This window comes from Lepidochelys kempii, chromosome 1 (genome assembly GCF_965140285.1).
Source record: "Lepidochelys kempii isolate rLepKem1 chromosome 1, rLepKem1.hap1, whole genome shotgun sequence".
Taxonomy (NCBI): domain Eukaryota; kingdom Metazoa; phylum Chordata; order Testudines; family Cheloniidae; genus Lepidochelys; species Lepidochelys kempii.
The window spans coordinates 163,452,441-163,474,331 of record NC_136380.1 but is presented as its reverse complement, the minus strand read 5'-3'; the positions used below and the strand labels follow the sequence as shown (position 1 = coordinate 163,474,331).

The following is a 21,891-nucleotide window of genomic DNA, read 5'->3' as shown; positions in this document are numbered from 1 at the left end:
GTCCCTAGCCTCTGTTTGCCAAAAGCTGGGAATGGGCGACAGGGATGGACCACTTGATGATTACCTGTTCTGTTCATTCTTTCTGAAGCACCTGGAATTGGCCACTGTCGGAAGAGGAGATACTGAGCTAGATGGACCTTTGGTCTGACCCAGTATGGCTGTTCTCATGTTCTTACCATGGTTTAGCAGTTTTACCTTAGACTATCGCTCCCCTCTATTATACACAGCACTTGAGGTCAATTATAAACAAAAGGAAAATTTATTTAAGAGGAGATTCAAATAAAAACCAGTGTGAGAAATGGGAATAAATGGTTACATTTACAACAAAATCATAACATGCATTCTAAACCCTAAACTTAACAAGTAATCCTTCTGTCTAAAGCAGGACATCTTACCCAAATTTATTTCAAGAGTTTTCAACCAACCCTGGCAGAAATCCCTTTTTCATGAAGCAAACCCTCTGTCAGTTTACTTCCTAGATGAAGGATGAGGGTGTACCTCCAAACCCCTTAGTTATACACCCAAACTAAGATCCTTCTAAGCTGTATGCTCACACAGCAGCTCATTAAGCTCAGGGCTCTGGCGGGGAGAGATACCTCTCCCCAGACCCAACCTAGCCACGGACCTGCCATGGCTGCGGGAGAGGCACCCCAGCCCCAACCCAGCCCAGCCGAGACTTGCCGTGGGAGAGGCGCCCCTCCTCTGGCCCTAACCCAGCCCAGGCCTGACCTGTTGCGGCCGTGGGAGAGGGAGAGGCGCCCCTCCCCCAATTCCAGCCCCGGCAGGGAAAGTCACCCCTCCTTCCCTGCAGCAGCACCTGGGCTGAGCGGGAGAGCTGGGCAGAGTCCTCTCTCCCCACCATAGCCCCAGGGCAGCCTGCACCTCAAACCCCTCATCCCCGGCCCCACCTCAGGGCCCGCACTCCAACCTCCTTCCCCAGCCCTGAGCCCCCCCCCCACACTCTGTCACACACTACCGCCATATTGGTGCACATAACAGAATTCATTCTGCACATGGGTGGGAAAAATTAGAGGGAACACTGCCCCAAAGTTCATTGTCCTTACTTAGGAAACAGAGCTCTCCTCTGCTCATATACTTCTTCCTGTAAATTTCCTGTCTTTGAAGATTCCACAATCCTTCATTAGCACTCAGCTCAGACTATAAATGGATACCCATTTTGAACCAAACATTTCTTGCCAGAAAGAAAACCTGCTTTTCACCTTTCCGGTTATCAGTCCCTGAATTTTCAGTGTATCTATACATCCATTTTGCAATTATTATGACACAAGTTTCCATTAGAGACCTTACATGACATTATTTGGTGATAGGGTGACCAGATGTCCCGATTTTATAGGGACAGTCCCTATATTTGGGGCTTTTTTAATATGGCTCCTATTACCTCCCACCCCCGTCCCGATTTTTCACACTTGCTGTCTGGTCACCCTATTTGGTGAACCCAGAGGATCCCTGTACCTGTTGCCATTTGGCATCCAGAGTTTCTTGGGTCACATACATGTGTAAATTAGGCTTTACAGATTGAGGCCCTAACACAAATTCAAATGAATAATCTACCAGTGTGTGAGCACCCTATAAATACCAACAGAAATCTTAAGAGATTTTCTTTCCCTCCTCCACACTTACTTTGCAATGTTTTCCCCAAGGTAGCTACTTAGGACAGTACGAGCGGTGAGCAAGCATTTCTCCGGCAACGAAATAATCAGTTCCCCTGCCTTTGAGAAAAATCAAACAGACTAAAAGTCAGATCGAAAATGAGCCATGGATGCACAATTCATAAGTGTAGAGAAATGTCCCAGAGCACATCAGAGCCAGGAGGCAAACAGATATGACCACAACTTCAGCGGAGATCATTGTAGTTGTAAAATTCTGGTGGTCCAGCAATGTAGGAAGTTTGTGCAGTGTGTGGTAGGATGTCCTGACAGAGGATAAACAGTTTCTGTGTAGGCTGGTGACTGGCTGAGAAGCATCACCTTTCCCCTTGAACAGAATACACCATACTTGGAGCGAGACCCCTTTGATAGGGGAATTTTCTACTGAGCATTTACACCCAGGTTATGGCTCCTTTGTGTCCCTTTCAAACAGGACTACATTAACACAAACTAGGTACCTTTTAGTTCATGCCTGCAGTGTCCACACAGGATAGTTAAAGCACAACATTTTGGTGCCCTTTGCAATTCACACCCCCGTAGTCCACACTGCCGTGCAGAGTACATGTAGCCTTATATTAGCATGGGGGATTCCAGCTCCTGATTATAAACTATATCATCTTAGACTCCCCTCTAGACTTTTAGGCTCTCCCAGAAGCAATTTTGAGTAGGGCCCAGAAAGTCTCCAGCTGCTCCTGCAGTACATGTAATAAAAGCCATAACAAAGAAAATACTAACCTGAAAGGCTTTTGTGGTCATTAGGCCTCTTCCCGTATCTGAAATAGCAGGAACAAAAAGAATGATTACAATACAGTATACAATCTTCAGACTTTTCCATAAGACTACAACAAAACACTATGAATTAAAACTAGTCTGAAAAAGGAAACGTCATGAAAATGAACATATTTCTTATATAACATAAAAACCGTTTTTAAAAGTCCCCCATGGACTAGTTGAAGCTTATGTATGGATCTTGGTTCAGATTTACTCAAAGGTATTTAGACACTTAACACCTACTGATTTAAATGAGAGGCACCTAATTACCTTTGAAGATATGGGCTCTTATTTCTCTCTCTCTCCTTCTTCCTCTAGCTTCAATCTCTTCTCTGCTGTCTCCCACATTCTTATCACTTATGAAAGAAAGCCTTCGGCTCTGCAACTCCTGCCATCTGAACAATCTTCCTGTGTCCCTCAGCTTCACTCATTTTTTCCCAAAATCTTGGCTTAAAAACCACTTTTTTTTCTCCCCTGCTTCTAGCTTTTCTTGCTAGTTATTTTACATTCAGTGTTTTAGTTTCAGAGTAGCAGCCGTGTTAGTCTGTATTCGCAAAAAGAAAAGGAGTACTTGTGCCACCTTAGAGACTAACAGTCTCTAAGGTGCCACCTTAGAGACTAACAGTCTCTAAGGTGCCACCTTAGAGACTAACAGTCTCTAAGGTGCCACCTTAGAGACTAACAGTCTCTAAGGTGCCACCTTAGAGACTAACAGTCTCTAAGGTGCCACAAGTACTCCTTTTCTTTTAGTGTTTTAGTTGTCACCCTGCAATATCTCTGCAGTTGTTTCTCAATTTATACTACGTACTATCTGCTGCCTTCTAATTTAATTTTCTAAAGATTTTTGAAGATTATTATTATTAAAGACACACACAGTAAACAATCCACTCAAATTTGAACTATTTATTATTGTTGCTATCTGCATTCCATCTCTAAATGCTGATAGGTTTATTTAGTTAGTCTGCCAGAACAAATGAGGAAATGGTTACAAGCTTAGGCCCTCAACCGGTAAACACTTAAGCAACAGTATTTTTCAAATGTGACTAGCTTCTTTAATGCCTATGACAACAATCCTACAAGAAGTACTACCTGAGTGTACCCCGCTGCCCACGCAGAGCCCCTTTGGCTTCCGTAGCAATTTGCAATAGCATAAGAACCCCCTCATGAGGAACAGCGGGCAGTATGTGGGCCAGAGTCTACTTGTGTGCATGAAATTACTCATGCATGCATTTGAAGGATTTGGGTCTGTAATGTCTGTACGCTGAAGACTCATTCCTGAAGAAAACCAGCCAGATGGGGATAAAACCACAGTGAGAACCGGACAACCTAGGATCAATAAGCAATTAAAGTATTACCCGAAAACTGTGCTGGTCTTAAATTTCGGTCATCAAACCCCCTCTCTTTCAGCCACTTCCTAAGTTGTATATATTCCAGTTTGTGACTCTGGTTTACTAAATGAAGAGACGAGTGATTAACTTATAGCATATAGTTTAATTAAAAACACAGTGCACTTGTACCGTAGTACAGTGGCTCTCAACCTTTCCAGACTACTGCACCCCTTTCAGGAATCTGATTTGTCTAGCGTATCCCCAAGTTTCACCTCATTTAAAAACTACTTGCTTACAAAATCAGACATCAAAATACAAAAGTGGCACAGCACACTAAATTGTAAATGTAAATTCCTTACATTCTCATTTTTACCATATAATTCTAAAATAAATCAACTGGACTATAAATATTGTACTTACATTTCAGGGTATAGTATATAAAGCAGTACAAACAAGTCATTGTCTGTAGGAAATTTTAGTTTGTACAAACTTCACTAGTGCTTTTTACATAGCCTGTTGTAAAACTAGGCAAATATCTAGATTAGTTGATGTATCCCCTGGAAGACTTCTGAGTACCCCTGGTTGAGAAGTACTGCTGTAGTAGACTTTTACCTTATACATAGAATGGTATTTTATAACATGACACAACATAAGATAGTGAAAAAAAGGCATCAGTTCTGTTAGGTACTGAATACCCTTAATGTCACTGATTTCACTGGAAATTGAGGGTATTTAGCATGACCAGGAATCACTCAGCATGTTACTAGATAAAACTCAAGAGTAATACAGTATCATCCTTCAACCAGAGAACAGAACTCTCAAAGCTAAACATGGACAAAGAAAGACTGCAAGTTAAAGCATATTAAAACCAAAAAATAAAATGGTTGTTCACACATAACAACTGATATCCATGATTACTATTGTAATAGCTCAGTGGTTTGAGCATTAGCCTGTTAAACCCAGGGTTAGGAGTTCAATCCTTGAGGGGGCCCATTTAGGGATCTGAAGCAAAAACTGGGGATTGGTCCTGCTTTGAGCAGGGGGTTGGACTAGATGACCTCCCTGAGGTCCCTTCCAACCCTAATATTCTATGAAGACATGTAGGAGTTCTAACATGCACAGACTGTAGAAAGATCCCTTGCCAAGTAGTTAATTATTCTGTTCCTTCCCTGAATGCAAGTGAAGACTAGATGAAAACATACAGTACCTCCATTTGAAGGCAAACTGCTGTATTGTTTTCTTCTTCTCTTTCTACCAGTCCGACCTTTATTTTTCCTCATGGTAAGAAAAGACTTCACCTTAGGTATACAACCTGAATGAAAAATGGGAAAACAGCCAAGTTCTTTTTTGATATTTCTTTCAGTTCCTGCATACATACAGAAGATGACTCACTCCAAACTTTTACAAATATGCACAAAAGAAATTAAAGCTCTTCATATTCAACATGCTTCAGCTTTTCATCTCAGAAAACATAGGACATATAAGCACTTGAATGAGCAATGCAAGGAGAGGAGTGGGAAGCAAAAAGCTTCCATCCCATGCTGCCCTCCTTACCTAAGGACTGGGCATAATCCCCTTGGGAAACAGATATGCTCCCATTTCTACATTTAAAAATAAAGTGTCCACTCAGAAACATTATTAATTTACAGTTATGTTGATACAGTGAATAATATAACCCACAGATAAAATTCACAGCAAGAACACTTAAAATAACTATCTTCAATTAAAAAGTATGAGAGAAATAAGGTGAGTGAGGAAGTACCCTTTTACTGGACCAACTTCTGTGGGTGAACCAGGCCTTCACGCTACAGTATCATCCTTCAACCAGAAAACAGAACTCTCAAAGCTAAACATGGACAAAGAAAGACTGCAAGTTAAAGCATATTAAAACCAGAAAATAAAATTTACTGGACCAACTTCTGTGGGTGAACCAGGCCTTCAAGCTACAACAGAAGTTGGTTCAATAAAAAAAAATATTACCTCACCCACGTGGTCTCTTTAATATCCAGGGACTGACACAGCTACACCACCACTGCATTTAAAAGTCTGAACATAACACACGTAATTTACATAAATATTCCACTACCTTTGCAGTCCATTTATTCAATGAATGACAATACTGGCATGGAAAAAATTAACATGTTATTCCAATAACAACCCTAACTCTAACCCACAACATACAAAATATTTCATAATATACCTACAGAGTTATGGAGTACTTGTGGCACCCTAGAGACTAACGAATTTATAAATTTCAAGTAGGCAAGTTACACATATTCCTTTGATATATTTGACTAAATTACTTGTAAGCACATCTTACAGGTGAGCGCGTGGTTGCTACTGCAATGTGGACCGTGCCACGTGACCCTCCTGTCATTCTCGGAACTGAACCATAGCTTAACTCGAAGGGAGAGAAACGCGGCGCCAATTCGGCGGCGCCTGCTGGGGGCGGCAAAATTGGTAGAGCCGCCCCTGAGCCCCGGTTGCATTATCAACTGCATGCCGAATGGAGTAACCATAATAAATACTACTGTGCCCTTGTACTCCTTCCGGCGCCTTGGATTTTCAGAGCCCTGCGCAAGAGATTCAATAACTCACGAACACGTCTCTAGCAGCCCGGGAGAGAGCTACACCAACCCACCGCGCTCCCAGCTCCGATCGCTGGCTGGAGCACCCCTGGCTGCATTTTCTGGCTCGTTCCCGAGCTGCAATCCGAAAAAGAGCTTTAAAAAAAAAAAAAAAAAGCCAGCCCGCTAATGCCTGCCAATAATCCTATTTAAAATACGGCCTTTCGGTTCCAGCTTCAGGTCTCGCACAGCGAGCACATGGTAAAGCAAAAGCCTCACGTACACCCAAGCCAGGCCCCGGGGGCCAGACTGCTTGCGCCCACCCCGCCTCCGCCACCGCGCAGCCACGTGTTTCCTGCCGCCTCTCCCCCAGTGACCCTCCCAGCGCGGAGCTGCAGGCCGCCAGCAAAGCCATCCATCTAACACTCGCTCCGCCTCCAGCTCTCTGCTGTCTCGCTGTGCTCTGATCAGGCGGGAGCAGCGTCCCTATCTGCGGAAAGAGCTCCCCGCCCTCTCCGATCAACCCTTCCAGGCTGATGCATAAACACCATTGGCTCTTAGAGCAGGAGCCTGAAGCAGCTAAAGAGGCTGAGCTACGAATTGCCAGAGGCTAAGCTACGTATTGCTAGAGGTGAGTTTGCAAATTGCTTTCTTCCCCCCCTAGCAGCCCCTTCCCCAACCAACCCACCCACCCGCCTACGGGAGTGGGGGGCAGCTTGCATAAAGCGTTCCTTGCAGCCTGCCTTTACTTGTTACGGAGATCAGACCTCATTTCTTGTGCAGGACCTGCCTTAAGGAAAATGGTGGCCTGGGTGAATTTGTATTTTGGTGCCCCTGGTCCCCATGGGCATGGTGCCACCCCCCCCCCAATTGCTCATGGCCCCGGTGGGCTCCCCACACCCTGTTCCCCCAAATCCCTGCCCCGTTCCCCCTCCTGCACCCCTAACCCCTGCACTGTGCCCTCTTTGCTCCTAACCCATGCACCACCCCCCTCCTGTGCCTACATGGGGAAATAACCTGGAGGTATGGAGCAACTGGCATTGCTACTCACACTCCCCCCTCCAATGCTGCTCCTCCACACACCCCTAAGGGGCCGGGAGGGTGGAGCAAGGAGTGACCTCTGGGCACTTTCCCTATCTGGGCTGCGTAAGGGAAGGGACAGCAGTAGCCCAGCCTCCCAGGGGGACAAGGAGGAACGGGGCAGAGTAGAGCAGTATCTGTGCATCACTTATATCCCCCATGTTCCTCTGGCGGTATGAAGCAGGGTCTGGGAGAAATCTGGGTGCCTCCCACGAGGCACTCCCCCGCCAGCTGGGAGCAGCTTCTGACTCAACACTGGTAGTGTATATCTCTCCACTGCCACACAGCGCCCCCTTAACCATGGCGCCCCTGGGCGATCGCAGGGTGGCTCACCCCTAAGGCCAGCCCTGTCCCTGCTTGCCCTACTCTGCTCTTTGCCTCTCATCCATTTGCAAAGCACTTTGAAGAAGGAAGCTCCTGGATGAGTGCCCTGGAAAAACTGGTTTCAGAATAGCAGCCGTGTTAGTCTGTATCTGCAAAAAGAAAAGGAGTACTTGTGGCACCTTAGAGACTAACGGATGAAGTGAGCTGTAGCGCATGAGAGCTTATGCTCAAATAAATTTGTTAGTCTCTAAGGTGCCACAAGTCCTCCTTTTCTTTTTTCTTGAAAAACTGGAGACCAACCTCATTTTGCCCAATTATTTCTTGGTTTGGCAACTGGAGAGAAATGTACCTTGGCAGAAAATTGCATAGAGAGTGAGCAGGAAGGTGTGCATAATCACAATAACCAAATATATACAGCTATATTCTTTTGCCTGTTGCAGTGAGCTTATTTTGCCATCCACTAGTCCAGGAGGATGTCCAGCACCCCAGTAGCTGTGGTGACCGGGGGCAACAAAGGGATTGGATTTGCTATTGTGCGGGCTCTGTGTAAGCAGTTCACTGGGGATGTGTACCTGACAGCCCGGGACCCAGGACGGGGTCAGACTGCAGTGACAAAACTGCAGGAGGAGGGACTGAGCCCGCTTTTCCACCAGCTGGACATTGATAATCTGCAGAGTATCCGGACTCTGCGGGACTTCCTGAAGGAGAAGTATGGTGGGCTGAATGTGCTGGTTAACAACGCAGGGATTGCTTTCAAAGGTACAGTGCTGACTTATTGGCAAGGCTTTGAGCTGTAAATTGAAGAATGATGAGTAGGTGTTGTTGTTTGTTTTTACAAGTATCATGCTTAGCTAGAGAGGCAACCAAGTATGATGATACCCAGCTCATCCCCGTGCCAGCAGAGAACTGTTCCCTACCTGACATTTTTCTGGTGTTTTATCAGATCACATTTTTGATCTTGTCTTCACTGCTGTGTTAGCTCAAGAAATAACTCAAATTATATAACCCAACTCCTGGCCCCACACTCAGATCTCTAGCTTGAGAGAAGTGGCTCTTTAAACTTGAGCTAGCTGGCCCATCTGGGATCATGGGTTCATGCTCAAGTGCTGCTGAAGTAATGCAGTGAGGATACTGCTACTCTGTTACTAAGCCAGTCACTCTGTGCAGCTGAAGGGTTGCTTTGCAGAGTGGCTGCTCTCTTTCTATCTAGGCATGAGAGGCCAGGGAGTGTAGATAATGCAATTTAACTCTGCAGGGAAGAAATACCCTTAGGGAGCCAATTACCATGGTGATGAGCACTATATAAATAAACAGACTGCTTAGAAGCTATTCCTGCCATTGTAGTTTCCTCTACTTACTTTGGGAGACTGAAATATTATAGGACTCTTTTTGTCGGGAGGTTTCTCTCGATGTTTAGCCTAAATTGTCCTTTCCTTAATTTAATCTTGTTACTCTGATTGCCTCTTGTACCATTTTAAAGAATTCCTCTGTGGCCTGAATATTGTTGCCCTTCAGATACCTGATTTGGCATTAAACTGATTTATTGTTCAATGTATTCATGCATAAATCACTGTCTCAACAGAAACATCTCTTTGTAAGATGTACGCATAGTGGGAAGTGCTTGCCATGTAATGACTGCACAGAACTCTTAATAGTGCTTGGGGATTCTAGCAAAGGTTATTTGTCACACAGAGTGGATAATACATATTTTTTGGCGACAACTCACAAACCGCAGCCATCTGCCCTGAGCTCTGGGGAAATCTGCTTAAAAGAGATTTTAAAATGTAGTAAATCTTGCAAATGTTGATAAAGAACAAAAACTCCTACACCCTAGTTACAGTTTACATTTCTTATTTGGGAGCTGTTATCTTGGCCCACCACTGCTTTACTGCTGTTTGATGCTGAAACCATTGAAATCAGTGGTGAATTGGGCCTCCTGTCTCAGTGTTAATATACTGCTCAGTGTTCTGCAAATAGTGGTGCCCTGGCACATTGCTCAAGAGAACAGTTAAGGTGGTTATTAACAAAGCCTTTAAGGAATATCTCCATTAGTTTAAGCAATAGGTGTTCAGTTACAGCTACACCTTAGAGTTGCCTGCAGGTATGTTGTATCTAGCAAGGGGACTACAACAATTGGTATCTATTTACACTACTTGAAGAGCCCTCATCCTTGTAGTACTTCTGTTGGACCATATGAACTGGACCCATAAACTCACTGAACCTTAAATCTCACCAAATGAGGGTCAATCCATCCTCATCATCATATCCACTCATTATACTCCACACCTGAACATAGCCATTATATGAACAACATACCCTCATATCTCGATGTCTGTACTTTGACCCATTAACCTTCTACCCCCAATCAGGGATTTTGCAGATTATGTATTCCTTACGCCACCCAATCTTAAACCGAATTTTGCACCCCTTGATAATCTCTCTGTTGTTCCCTGATAACCAGAAACTTCTATGCTTAAACTCTGTACCATTGATTTTTTTTTTTTAAATCGTCTTAATAAAATTTTTAAATCTGAGTACCTACTACAGATTGACAGTGCTCCCTGTTGCTTCCTTCCCTGCCACAAAGAAACAGGCTTCGTTGCCCCCATTTGCTGCAGTTCTTCAAAAGCTTGATGTTGCTGCATGGGAATCCTATCTCTGCACAGCACTCATCATCCTGGCTCACAAACTCATGCTGTAACTCGACAACACAACCAGCAACAACCCAGCCATTGCCTAATACGTAGGATTGAGCTCTAAATCTGTATAAAGAATGCAGCTCCCTGCTCTGTTTTGAGGCATCAGTTATGTCATCAGCTCTTGTGGGTTGGGGGGGGCACAGAACTCTAAACGAAGAGTTCTTAGCAGGGGAAAATCTTCTCAATCTTCTACTAATCTAATATTGCATATTTGGGCCTTTGCATTTTAAAATGTTAATCTTTGCAGCACCATGTACCTGTTGCTTTTCTGCACTTTCTCTGTTAAACATCTGCTTCCTAATTTAACCAGAAATGACTACTGTAGAAGGAATTAGGATTAACTCTAGTTTTCAGAGACCTGTTTTTTCCCATTAACCTGTAAGCATAACTTCAGTGTTATATATTTTTTCTTCTCCCTATGAACAGTTGCTGATACCACTCCATTTGCTACTCAAACGGAGGTTACAATGAGGACAAACTTTTTTGCAACAAGGGATGTCTGCATGGAGTTGCTACCTCTCATAAAGCCTCATGGTAAGTATAACCTAACAAATATCAAAGTATCATTTTAGAAAGACTCTCTTGCTTCTCACAAGGCAGCAAACCCTACCCTCTATTACGAATTCGCTGCCCACAGGAGTACCAGTGCATTTCTGCTGCATCAAAGATAAAAAGACAAGAATAGCTTGCATGCACGTCTTGACACACAGAATGTCTCTGCTTTTTAAATCTAAAGTTGCTTCTATTCCAATCCTTTTCTTTACTAATGGTTATTCCGGAAGTGCTTATCTGTGCCGTTATGCAGAAATGAAGGCCTGTCAATATTTTTTCCACACTGCCTAGCTGCCTCATCTGTCCTTGCTTCAGACAGGAGAAAATGGAGATATTTCTATGTCCTACTTGCTCACAAAAATGGAGCACTGAGGCTGAGTTCAGTGTGCTGTACAGACTTGTACCCACAGTCACTGAAGAAACCCAGCTCCCTAGTCTTGTTGCTGTCTCCCTGCAGAGAAGTTTCACTCTATGTACATTATAGGCCCATTTTTGTTGTGTTTTTTTTTTTAATGAGATTATTCACGGAAGTAAGCACAGTGTTTGGCAGTGAGTATTTGCAGGATCAGATTTGTTTGTTTATTCAGAAATATCCCTATTTAAAATTGTAGCGGTGGGTCATGTCAAATATTTGCTTGGAATTCCATTACATCAAACAGTGTCTGTTGGTTTGGTTTTTAAACTGTGGTTCTTCAAAGCAATCACCATACATAGACCTTTGTGGAGCACTTTGCAGGATCAAGACCTAACATTGTGTATGGGCATGGTTTATATATTTACTTATAATTTTCTTTTAATAGGCAGAGTAGTGAATGTATCTAGCATGGTAAGCGTATCAGCTCTGGCAAGATGTAGCCAAGATCTGCAGCGGAAGTTTCGTAGTGACACAATCACTGACGAGGAGCTAGTGAAACTCATGACAAAGTTTGTGGAGGATACCAAGAACGGAGTGCATGAGAAGGAGGGCTGGCCAAATACTGCTTACGGTGTGTCCAAAATTGGAGTCACGGTCTTGTCCAGAATCCAGGCCCGGATGTTGAACGAAGAAAGGAAAGCTGATCAAATTCTTCTAAATGCCTGTTGCCCTGGATGGGTGAGAACCGACATGGCAGGTCCCAGTGCCACTAAAAGTCCAGATGAGGGAGCCGAGACTCCAGTTTACTTAGCCCTTTTGGCCCCTGGTGCTGATGGGCCTCATGGGCAGTTCGTTAGTGAAAAAAAGGTGCAAAAGCAGTAAACTTGCCTTGACAGTCCTTTTATTTATACAGTAACTCCTCACTTAAAGTTGTCCTAGATAACGTTGTTTCATTGTTACATTGATCAATTAGGGAATATGCTTGTTTAAAATTGTGCAGTGCTCCCTTACAGCATTGTTTGGCAGCTGCCTGTTTTGTCCACTGCTTGCAGGAAGAGCAGCCAGTTGCAGCTAGCTGGTGGGAGCTTGGAACCAGGGTGGACTGGTAGCCCCCCGATTAGCTCCCCACTCCCATAAGTTCCCTGTACAGAAGCCACCCAGCAGGCTACCAATTTCCAGCAGTTCAGCTGTCCCTCCCCCCACTGCCGTGTGCTGCTCCTTCCCTCTGCCTTGGAGCTGCTCCTGGGAGCCTCCTGCTTGCTGTGCAGGGGGGGCGGGAAGAGGGAGGCTAATGTCAGGGTGTCCCCCTCCCCCCTATTCCTGCCCCCCCTTACCCCTTCTCCATATGTAGCAGGGTGGGGACAGGACCACAGCGGCTGTCTCAACTTCCTGATCCTTTTTAAAGGCAGTGTACTTACTTAAAGGGGCAATATTCATCTCTCTCACACACACAGGGTGTGTGTCTGTCTCTGTCTGCCATGCTGTCTCCCCTCTCTCCATTCGTGCTGCCTTGTAGAGTGTGAGGCTACATTAACAACAATGAGGAGTCTTTGTAGCACCTTAGACTAACAAATTTATTATTTTATATATATATATATAAAAATAAACTATAATATAGTTTTTTGTCTGGTGGAAAAAAAATTTCCCTGGAACCTAACCCCTCCCCCCCCTTTACATTAATTCTTCTTGGGAAATTGGATTCACTTAGCATTGTTTCGCTTAAAGTTGCATTTTTTGGGAACATAACTATGACATTAAGTGAGGAGTTCTGTATATGTGAGATGCAGTCCAGAAACAGTATCAGATATTACTGTTTTATTGTGGTACCAATAATAATTAAGCATCTGTAAATGTCTTTGCCATTTCTAGTATCTTATTAGGGTTTATAGAATACACACAAGGTTTCTGCTATTACAAAATAATTGCCGTTTGGAATAATGCATGAATTAAACTGTGCCTTAATTTAGTTCTTAAAACTATGAAAACTGTTTAAATAAAGTGTAGTTTAATAAGCTAAAATTGATTTGTTGAAATTTATATTCTTTTTAGCAGGTGGGGGGGCGAAGGTGTGTTCCTTTTTAGTGATTTCACATACTGTTCCTGGTGAGATTATAATGTCTAACTATTTGATCTTAAAAGTAACCAGATCAGTCTGGAATAGAACAGCGGTGGGCAAACTTTTTGGCCCAAGGGCCACATCGGGGTGCAAAACTGTATGGAGGGCCAGGTAGGGAAGGCTGTGCCTCCCCAAACAGCCTGGCCCCTGCCCCATTTGCCCCCTCCCACTTCCTGCCCCATGACTGTCCCCCTCAGAACCCCCACCTCATCCAACCCCCCCCTGCTCCTTGTCCCCTGACCACCCCCTCCTGGGACCCCCTGCCCTAAACCGCCCCCTCTGGGATCCCACCTGCTATCCAACCCCCCTGCTCCCATCCCCTGACTTCCCTGACCTATCCACACCCCCGCCCCCTGACAGGCCCCCCAGGACTCCCATGCCCTATCCAACCCCCCCTGTTCCCCAGCCCCTGACCGCCCCAGAACCTCCGTCCCATCCAACTGTCCCCTGACTGCCCCCCGGGACCCTCTACCCAACCCCCCCACTGCCGCGCTCCTATCGCCCCCTTAGCATGCCACTCAGAGCGGCAGGAGAGGGGCTCGCAGCCCCACTGCCTGCATGACTACATGAGAGGGGAAATAGTGGGGGAGGGGCCAGGGGCAAGCCTCCTGGTCCAGGTGCTCAGGGGCCGGGCAGTACAGTCTCGCAGGCCAGACGTGGCCCGTGGGCCGTATTTTGCCCACCTCTGGAATAGAAAGTCTTTTCATTTTAAGTGAGATGGGAAAGATGGATGGCTTGGCATTGATTAATGCTAAACCGTTCCTGCAAATCATTATATTCTCAGCCCAGAGGTCCCCAAGAAACTGTATATGCTGTTTGGTTGAATGCTTCCTCAAACTCTTCAGTAAATAGGGCCTCATTCTGCTCCCACTGAAGTCTGCAGCAAAATCCCATTGACTTCAATGAGAGTAGGACCCATCTGGGATACTCAATCTTCTGAAGCTAAAGAGCAGTTTGATAATTCAAAGTAAAAGCTTGGAGATATTAGATCTATACTCAGATTCACCCTGAGAGTAATTTTTAGCCCATTGTAAATTAATTCACATTTTGTGTTGTTCTCATGCCCACAGTGAATTAATAAATTCAGGTAGTCCTAGCCTTTTGTCCACAGCTTCAGAATAAATTAACCTATTTCCTCTGGTAACACAAAAAATAGGATAACATTTTATTGCTGATTTTCACCTCACTCTTCTAATACTACAAAACATGAACAGTTCAACTGCTTGATAAGTGCCATGTAAACAAATTATTTTAATTTATTCCAGCTCTGTGTTGAATGCCCTGACCAATACGCCCAAGAGAGGCAGTGAAACTTTTTTTTTGTTCTTTTTAAGTATTTTTATAATTCTTTCTCCCTAATCTTTCTTCCAAACTTTCATCCCCAGGCTTCTATGCACAGATTGAATTGTAAGGATAGCGGGTAAACCTGATTTATCAGGATTATTTTAGATTGTAACTTCATTAGGACAGGGACTGTCTTTTACTATGCATTCGTACAATGGGGCCTTAGGCATAAATGTAACACAGTGACACTTTGACTGGGGCTCACGAGCTGCAAGTGGCTCTTTAATGTGTCTCCTGCGGCTCTCTGCAGCACATATTAACACACTGTGGTTTAATCATTAGCCCATCAGGAGGCTTTTACTATGTTATCAGCCACTTAAGTTATCAACTTACTTGCTGTGAGAATATTTTAGATATATAAAACTAAATATTTCCCCTGTCATTCACACTACTGTGGCTCTTCTTGGTAATGTTGATCGCTAATTTGGCTCCTGAACCACTGAGATCTGAGTATCACTGCTGTAATAAATATAATTTAATAATAATACCAAATGAAAAACTAATTCAAACTGCCTCCCAGGCATACTCAGCAACACAGAAATACCACTCAATCTGGCCCTGTCCAATGTTTGCGATCTGAGCATAAACAAGTTATTGGAGCTCTACTACATTTCTGCATATTATAGCCACTTTCTATTTCACCAGGCACCAAAAAACGTGAGAACACAATTCTAGACAGTCAGTAACAATTTCACGTTATCCTGAATACAGGTCCATAAACATAAATGAAATAAATATTGTCAGGATACTATGATATGCCGTGTGTACTTGATATTTAGGATGTGTAGCTGCAATACTTGTATTTTTACTGGTCAAAGTTTCCAGAATGCTCTTTGCATACAAGCTGTCAGTTGTTGATTTACTCCCAAAGAAATCAACCTATTTTAATAATAAAAATAGTCATGAAGGAAAATGCAACCTGAACACAAGGGCCTGATGAGACCAACTTGATAGTGCTCACTGCTACACTGATTGTAAAACTAATAAAGGCCTGTCTACGCAGCAAGTTGCAGCAAGCCAGGATGTGAATCTACAGTGCACCAGCTTGCTGCACAATAGTGTCCCATGTGGACACTGCTCCAGCACAGTGAAAGACCACAAGTGTGGCTCTACGTTGTTGGGGTAGCTTCTGAGACCTTATCCAATGACCATATCCAAGGTATCAATGACATAGGGAAGGGTAGGAGAGACATCCTGGAGGCCAAATTTAGGCTGCTAGGAAAGAGACTGAAATCCAGGACCTCTATGGTGGCATTCTCAGAAATGCTTCCAGTTCCACATGCAGGGCCAGGTAGGTAGGCAGAGCTTCAGAGTCTCAATGCGTGGATGAGACGATGGTGTAGAGAGGAGGGGTTTAGATTTATTAGGAACTGGGGAAACTTTTGGGATGGAGGAGCCTATACAGGAAGGATGGGTTCCACCTAAACCGAAGTGGATCCAGACTGCTGGCACTTAACATTAAAAAGGTTGCAGAGCAGTTTTTAAACTAAGATGGGGGAAAGCCGATTGCTGCAGAGGAGCACGTGGATCGGACAGAGACTTCTCTTAGAGGAGAATCTATTGATAGAGATTCTCTAGGTTTTAGTCAGGAGGAGAGGATGGAAGAGGATAAAGTATGGGCCAGATCAGATGAGAAACATTTCCAAAAAGAATCTGAAACATAAGAAAAGGGCAGACAAATAAACAGTGACAAGTTTTTAAAGTGCTTGTACACAAATGCTAGAAGTCTAAATAATAAGATGGGTGAACTAAAGTGCCTCGTGTTAAAGGAGGATATTGATATAATAGGCATCACAGAAACCTGATGGAGTGAGGACAATCAATGGGACACAATCATTCCGGGGTACAAAATATATCGGAAGAACAGAACAGGTCGTGCGGGGTGAGGGAGTGGCACTATATGTGAGAGAAAATGTAGAATCAAATGAAATAAAAATCTTAAATGAATCCACATGTTCCATAGAATCTCTATGGATAGTAATTCCATGCTCTAATAAGAATATAACAGTAGGGATCTATTATCGACCACCTGACCAGGACAGTAATAGTGATGATGAAATATTAAGGGAGATTAGAGAGGCTATCAAAATAAAGAAATTAATAATAGCGGGGGATTTCAATTATCCCCATACTGACTGGGTACATGTCACCTCAGGATGAAATGCAGAGACAAAATTTCTCGATACTTTAAATGACTGCTTCTTGGTGCAGCTGGCACAGGAACCCACAAGGGGAGAGGCAACTCTCGATCTAGTCCTGAATGGAGCGCAGGATCTGGTCCAAGACGTAACTATAACAGGACCGCTTGGAAATAGTGACCATACTAGAATAACATTTAACATTCCTGTGGTGAGAAGAACACCTCAACAGCCCAACACTGTAGCATTTAATTTCAGAAAGGGGAACTCTGCAAAAATGAGGAGGTTAGTTAAACAGAAATTAAAAGGTACAGTGACTAGAGTGAAATCCCTGCAAGCTGCATGGACACTTTTCAAAGACACCATAATAGAGGCTCAAATGTATTTAAAAACACCCACGTTTAAAAACACAGTAAAAGAACTAAAAAAGAGCCATTGTGGCTTAACAACCATGTAAAGGAAGCAGTGAGAGATAAAAAGGCATCTTTTAAAAAGTGGAAGTCAAATCCTAGTGAGATAAATAGAAAGGAGCATAAACACTGCCAAATTAAATGTAAAAATGTAATAAGAAAAGCCAAAAAGGAGTTTGAAGAACAGCTAGCCAAAAACTCAGAAGGTAATAACAAAATGTTTTTTAAGTACATCAGAAGCAGGGAGCCTGCTAAACAACCAGCGGGGCCCCTGGATGATCGAGATACAAAAGGAGCACTTAAAGACGATAAAGTCATCGCAGAGAAACTAAATGAATTCTTTGCTTCAGTCTTAACGGCTGAGGATGTTAGGGAGATTCCCAAACCTGAGCTGTCTTTTGTAGGTGACAAATCCTGAGGAATTGTCACAGATTGAAGGGTCACTGGAGGAGGTTTTGGAATTAATTGAGAAACTTAACAGTAACAAGTCACCGGGACCGGATGGCATTCACCCAAGAGTTCTGAAAGAACTCAAATGTGAAATTGCGGAACTATTAACTATGGTTTGTAACCTGTCCTTTAAATCAGCTACTGTACCCAATGACTGGAAGATAGCTAATGTAACACCAATATTTAAGAAGGGCTCTAGAGGTGATCCTGGCAATTGCAGAGCGGTAAGTCTAATGTCAGTACAGGGCAAATTAGTTGAAACAATAGTAAAGAATAAAATTGTCAGACACGTAGGAGAAGATAAATTGTTGCGCAAAAGTCAACATGGTTTCTGTAAAGGGAGATCATGTCTTACTAATCTGTTAGAGTTCTTTGAGGGAGGCAAGAAGCATGTGGACAAGGGGGATCCAGTGAACATAGTGTACTTAGATTTCCAGAAAGCCTTTGACAAGGTCCCTCACCAAAGGCTCTTACGTAAATTAAGTTGTCATGGGATAAGAGAGAAGATCCTTTCATGGATTGAGAACTAGTTAAAAGATAGGGAACAAAGGGTAGGAATAAATGGTAAATTTTCAGAATGGAGAGGGGTAACTAGTGGTGTTCCCCAAGGATCAGTCCTAGGACCAATCCTAGTCAACTTATTCATAAATAATATGGAGAAAGGGGTAAACAGCGAGGTGACAAAGTTTGCAGATGATACTAAACTGCTCAGGATAGTTAAGACCAAAGCTGATTGTGAAGAACTTCAAAAAGATCTCACAAAACTAAGTGAATGGGCAACAAAATGGCAAATGAAATTTAATGTGGATAAATGTAAAGTGATGCACATTGGAAAAAATAACTCCAACTATACATACAATATGATGGGGGCTAATTTAGCTACAACTAATCAGGAGAAAGATCTTGGAGTCATCGTGGATAGTTCTCTGAAGACGTCCATGCAATGTGCAGCAGCAGTCAAAAAAGCAAACGGGATGTCAGGAATCATTAAAAAAGGGATAGAGAATAATATGGAGAATATCTTATTGCCATTATGTAAATCCATGGTACGCCCACATCTTGAATACTGCGTACAGATGTGGTCCCCTCATCTCAAAAAAGATATACTGGCATTAGAAAAGGTTCATAAAAGGGCAACTAAAATGATTAGGGGTTTGGAAAGGGTCCTATACAAGGAGAGATTAAAGAAGCTAGGACTTTTCAGCTTGGAAAAGAGGAGACTAAGGGGAGATATGCTAGAGGAATATAAAATCATGAGTGGTGTGGAGAAAGTGAATAAGGAAAAGTTATTTACTTGTTCCCATAATATAAGAACTAGGTGCCACCAAATGAAATTAATGGGTAGCAGGTTTAAAACAAATAAAGGGAAGTTCTTCTTCATTCAGTGCACAGTCAACCTGTGGAACTCCTTGCCTAAGGAGGTTATGAAGGCTCAGTCTATAACAGAGTTTAAAAGAGAACTGGATAAATTCATGGAGGTTAAGTCCATTAATGGCTATTAGCCAGGGTGGGTAAGGAATGGTGTCCCTAGCCTTTGTTTGTCAGAGGGTGGAGATGGATGGCAGGAGAGAGATCAGTAGATCATTACCTGTTAGGTTCACTCCCTCTGGGGCACCTGGTATTGGCCACTGTCGGTAGACAGGATACTGGGCTGGATGGACCTTTGGTCTGACCCAGTGTGGCCATTCTTATGTTCTTATCCACTCAGGAGTATGTTGGGGTGGTTCCTGAGACCTCATCAGCTTGGTTCCCAGGAACTCTGTATGACGGGTTGGATCACAGAAACCCCCTGGGGGCTGCCAACTGATGTGTCAAGACTACTTCTGCCCCTGCTTCTCCTGCCAGCTTGGGACTCCAGAACCCTGCCTGGTTGTGCCAAACATGCTTGCCGGCCACAAACACAGACCCCGGTCTGAACCACGTCCCCCAAACTGCAAGCTTAACTGAAAGATTAAGAAGTGTTCCTGTCTCTAACACTCAGATGCCCAATTCCCAACGGGGTCCAAACCCCAAATAAATCTGTTTTACCCTGTATAAAGCTTATGCAGGGTAAACTCATAAATTGTTCGCCCTCTATAACACTGATAGAGAGATATGCACAGCTGTTTGTCCCCCAGGTATTAATACATACTCTGGGTTAATTAATAAGTAAAAAGTGATTTTATTAAATACAAAAAGTAGGATTTAAGTGGTTCCAAGTAGTAACAAACAGAACAAAGTGAATTACCAAACAAAATAAAATAAAACATGCAAGCCTATGCCTAATACATAAGAAGACTGAATACATATAAAACCTCACCCTCAGAGGTGTTCCAGTAAGTTTCCTTTTACAGACTAGTCTCCTTCTAGTCTGGGTCCAGCAATCACTCACACCCCCTGTGGTTACTGTCCTTTGTTCCAGTTTCCTTCAGGTATCCTTTGGGGATGGAGAGGCTATCTCTTGAGCCAGCTGAAGACAAAATGGAGGGCTCTCCCAGGCGTTTAAATAGACTTTCTCTTGTGGTTGGACACCCCTCCCTCCCCCTCTGTAGAATCCCAGCTACAAGATGGAGTTTTGGAGTCACATGGGCAAGACACATGCCCAGCATGACTCAGAACTTACAGGTAGCAGCCATAGTTCACATGCTACCTTGTACATCCTCAAGTTGACTTCTTATGTGGATTGGAGCCTTCCAAGATCCATTGTTCGTTAAGTGTTTCTTGATTGGGCACTTAACTTGCAAATTCCTTTCTAAAGAAGCTGCCCAAATGCCTTACTAAGGCTACTTAAAATCAAACCAGTACACAGCCAATATTCATAACTTTGAATACAAAAATGATACATGCATACAACTAGGATGAATAGATTCAGTAGATCTTAACCTTTACAGAGATATGTTACATGATATATGTAGCATAAAACATATTTCACTTATGACATATATACATTCATAAGCATTTTTCCATAAAGCTTTATGGGGTGCAATGTCACACTCCGCTCTACTCCAAACTCATTACTGAGGTTTCTTTACTGGCACACAATCAAACTATATTTGAGTAGATCAGGATGAAGAATGGGAGTGGGTACAAGGGATACCACACATCCAAACCTCCTTCCTTAATGTAGATTTACTCTTCACATTTCATTCACTATACATTGCATCATATGTGGGATTGGCTTGGTTACTTTGCAGGAACCAATCTCTGTACAGCATGCTCTGTCCACATGCTATCCATGTTTGACTTTACTTTTTGCCTCATCTTTACACTCCCAATTTCTCTTGTCCATTGGTATCTTGTTCTTAGTAAATGGTTCCCTGGATGTTCCCCTGCTTATATTAGCAAGCTCAGACTTTCTGTTTTTTAGCTTACTGACCCATTTGCTTATTTTAGCAAAAACATTCCATTTTCAGTCTGCTGATCCAGTTACCTCCCTAATCCTGTCTTCCAAAAAATGAGGCTTCCCCTATGTTCAATTACTTATGTCAAGCCATTTTATATTCCACTGTTTTTCTTCTTTTTGTTTCTTTTCTTTTCTCCATAATTATTCATTTCATTTGCATCATATTCCTGTCCTTCTGTGCCTTCTTAAGTTTATTACCTTGCAACACATTCCCAATAGTTGGAATTATTTGAATCACCATAATACTAGGCTCAAAGTACGAACCAGGGGGTGTAAGATCACAACCTATGGAATAATCCACCAGGATGTAATCCCACATTTTAAGATTGCTACACCTGTAAAGAAGCCTTCTGTAATTTTAACTTTGCTTTTACTTTAATTGAATTGTAAAAAAAACTGGTACAAAATAGATTTTTTTCTCCATTTATCACCACAGGAAATTTAGGTGTAAAACAACACATAGGCCAGTTAAAATAACATTTCCTAGATCCATACCAGAAGTCCTTTTCAGCCACCATGCAAAACTTTTCAGAGTGGTAGCAGTGTTAGTCTGTATCAGCAAAAACAAAGAGAAGTCCTTATGGCACCTTGGAGACTAACAAATTTATTTGGGCATAAGCTTTCGTGGACTAGAACCTACTTCATCAGATGCATGGAGTAGAAAATACAAGAGCTGGTATAAATACATGAAAAGATGGGAGTTGCCTT

At 43.0% G+C, this 21,891-nt stretch overlaps 2 protein-coding genes and 1 pseudogene across 12 annotated transcripts in view; 2 read left to right on the top strand and 1 right to left on the bottom strand.

Annotated features, from left to right (window-relative positions):
• The window catches only part of SETD4 (SET domain containing 4), a 78,117-nt gene that overhangs the window by 27,021 nt on the left and 29,205 nt on the right, over positions 1 to 21,891 (bottom strand). For 6 of the 10 annotated variants that reach the window (XR_013636405.1, XR_013636407.1, XR_013636406.1 and 3 more), the window contains exons 1-6: positions 6,087 to 6,665; positions 5,529 to 5,612; positions 4,974 to 5,078; positions 3,794 to 3,889; positions 2,403 to 2,440; positions 1,642 to 1,730 (exon numbers count right to left, since the gene is read on the bottom strand). Coding sequence is in view for 2 of the 10 variants with exons in the window: in XM_078854610.1 (XP_078710736.1) it covers positions 1,642 to 1,730; positions 2,403 to 2,440; positions 3,794 to 3,889; positions 4,974 to 5,046 (296 nt within the window). In the remaining 8 variants the exon portion in view is untranslated. The other 4 variants (XR_012160983.2, XR_013636408.1, XR_012160984.2 and 1 more) reach the window with 4 other exon arrangements.
• LOC140917794 (carbonyl reductase [NADPH] 1) lies at positions 6,709 to 13,345 on the top strand. The gene is made up of 4 exons (XM_073361350.2): positions 6,709 to 6,964; positions 8,178 to 8,496; positions 10,863 to 10,970; positions 11,789 to 13,345. The coding sequence occupies exons 2-4, from the start codon at positions 8,211 to 8,213 to the stop codon at positions 12,223 to 12,225; spliced, it is 831 nt and encodes a 276-aa protein (XP_073217451.1). The 5' UTR covers positions 6,709 to 6,964; positions 8,178 to 8,210; the 3' UTR covers positions 12,226 to 13,345.
• Positions 10,884 to 21,891, top strand: part of LOC140917797 (carbonyl reductase [NADPH] 1-like) — a 24,867-nt pseudogene continuing 13,859 nt past the window's right edge. Inside the window, exon 1 of the transcript XR_013636409.1 lies at positions 10,884 to 10,970. The product of XR_013636409.1 is annotated as a carbonyl reductase [NADPH] 1-like (transcript). The remainder of the gene's footprint in view (positions 10,971 to 21,891) is intronic.

Coding starts and splice junctions, on each gene's coding strand:
- LOC140917794 (XM_073361350.2), top strand. CDS start 8,211: ATGTCCAGCACCCCAGTAGCTGTGGTGACCGGGGGCAACAAAGGGATT. Junction 8,497..10,862: donor CGCAGGGATTGCTTTCAAAG/GTACAGTGCTGA, acceptor CCCTATGAACAG/TTGCTGATACCACTCCATTT. Junction 10,971..11,788: donor ACCTCTCATAAAGCCTCATG/GTAAGTATAACC, acceptor TTCTTTTAATAG/GCAGAGTAGTGAATGTATCT.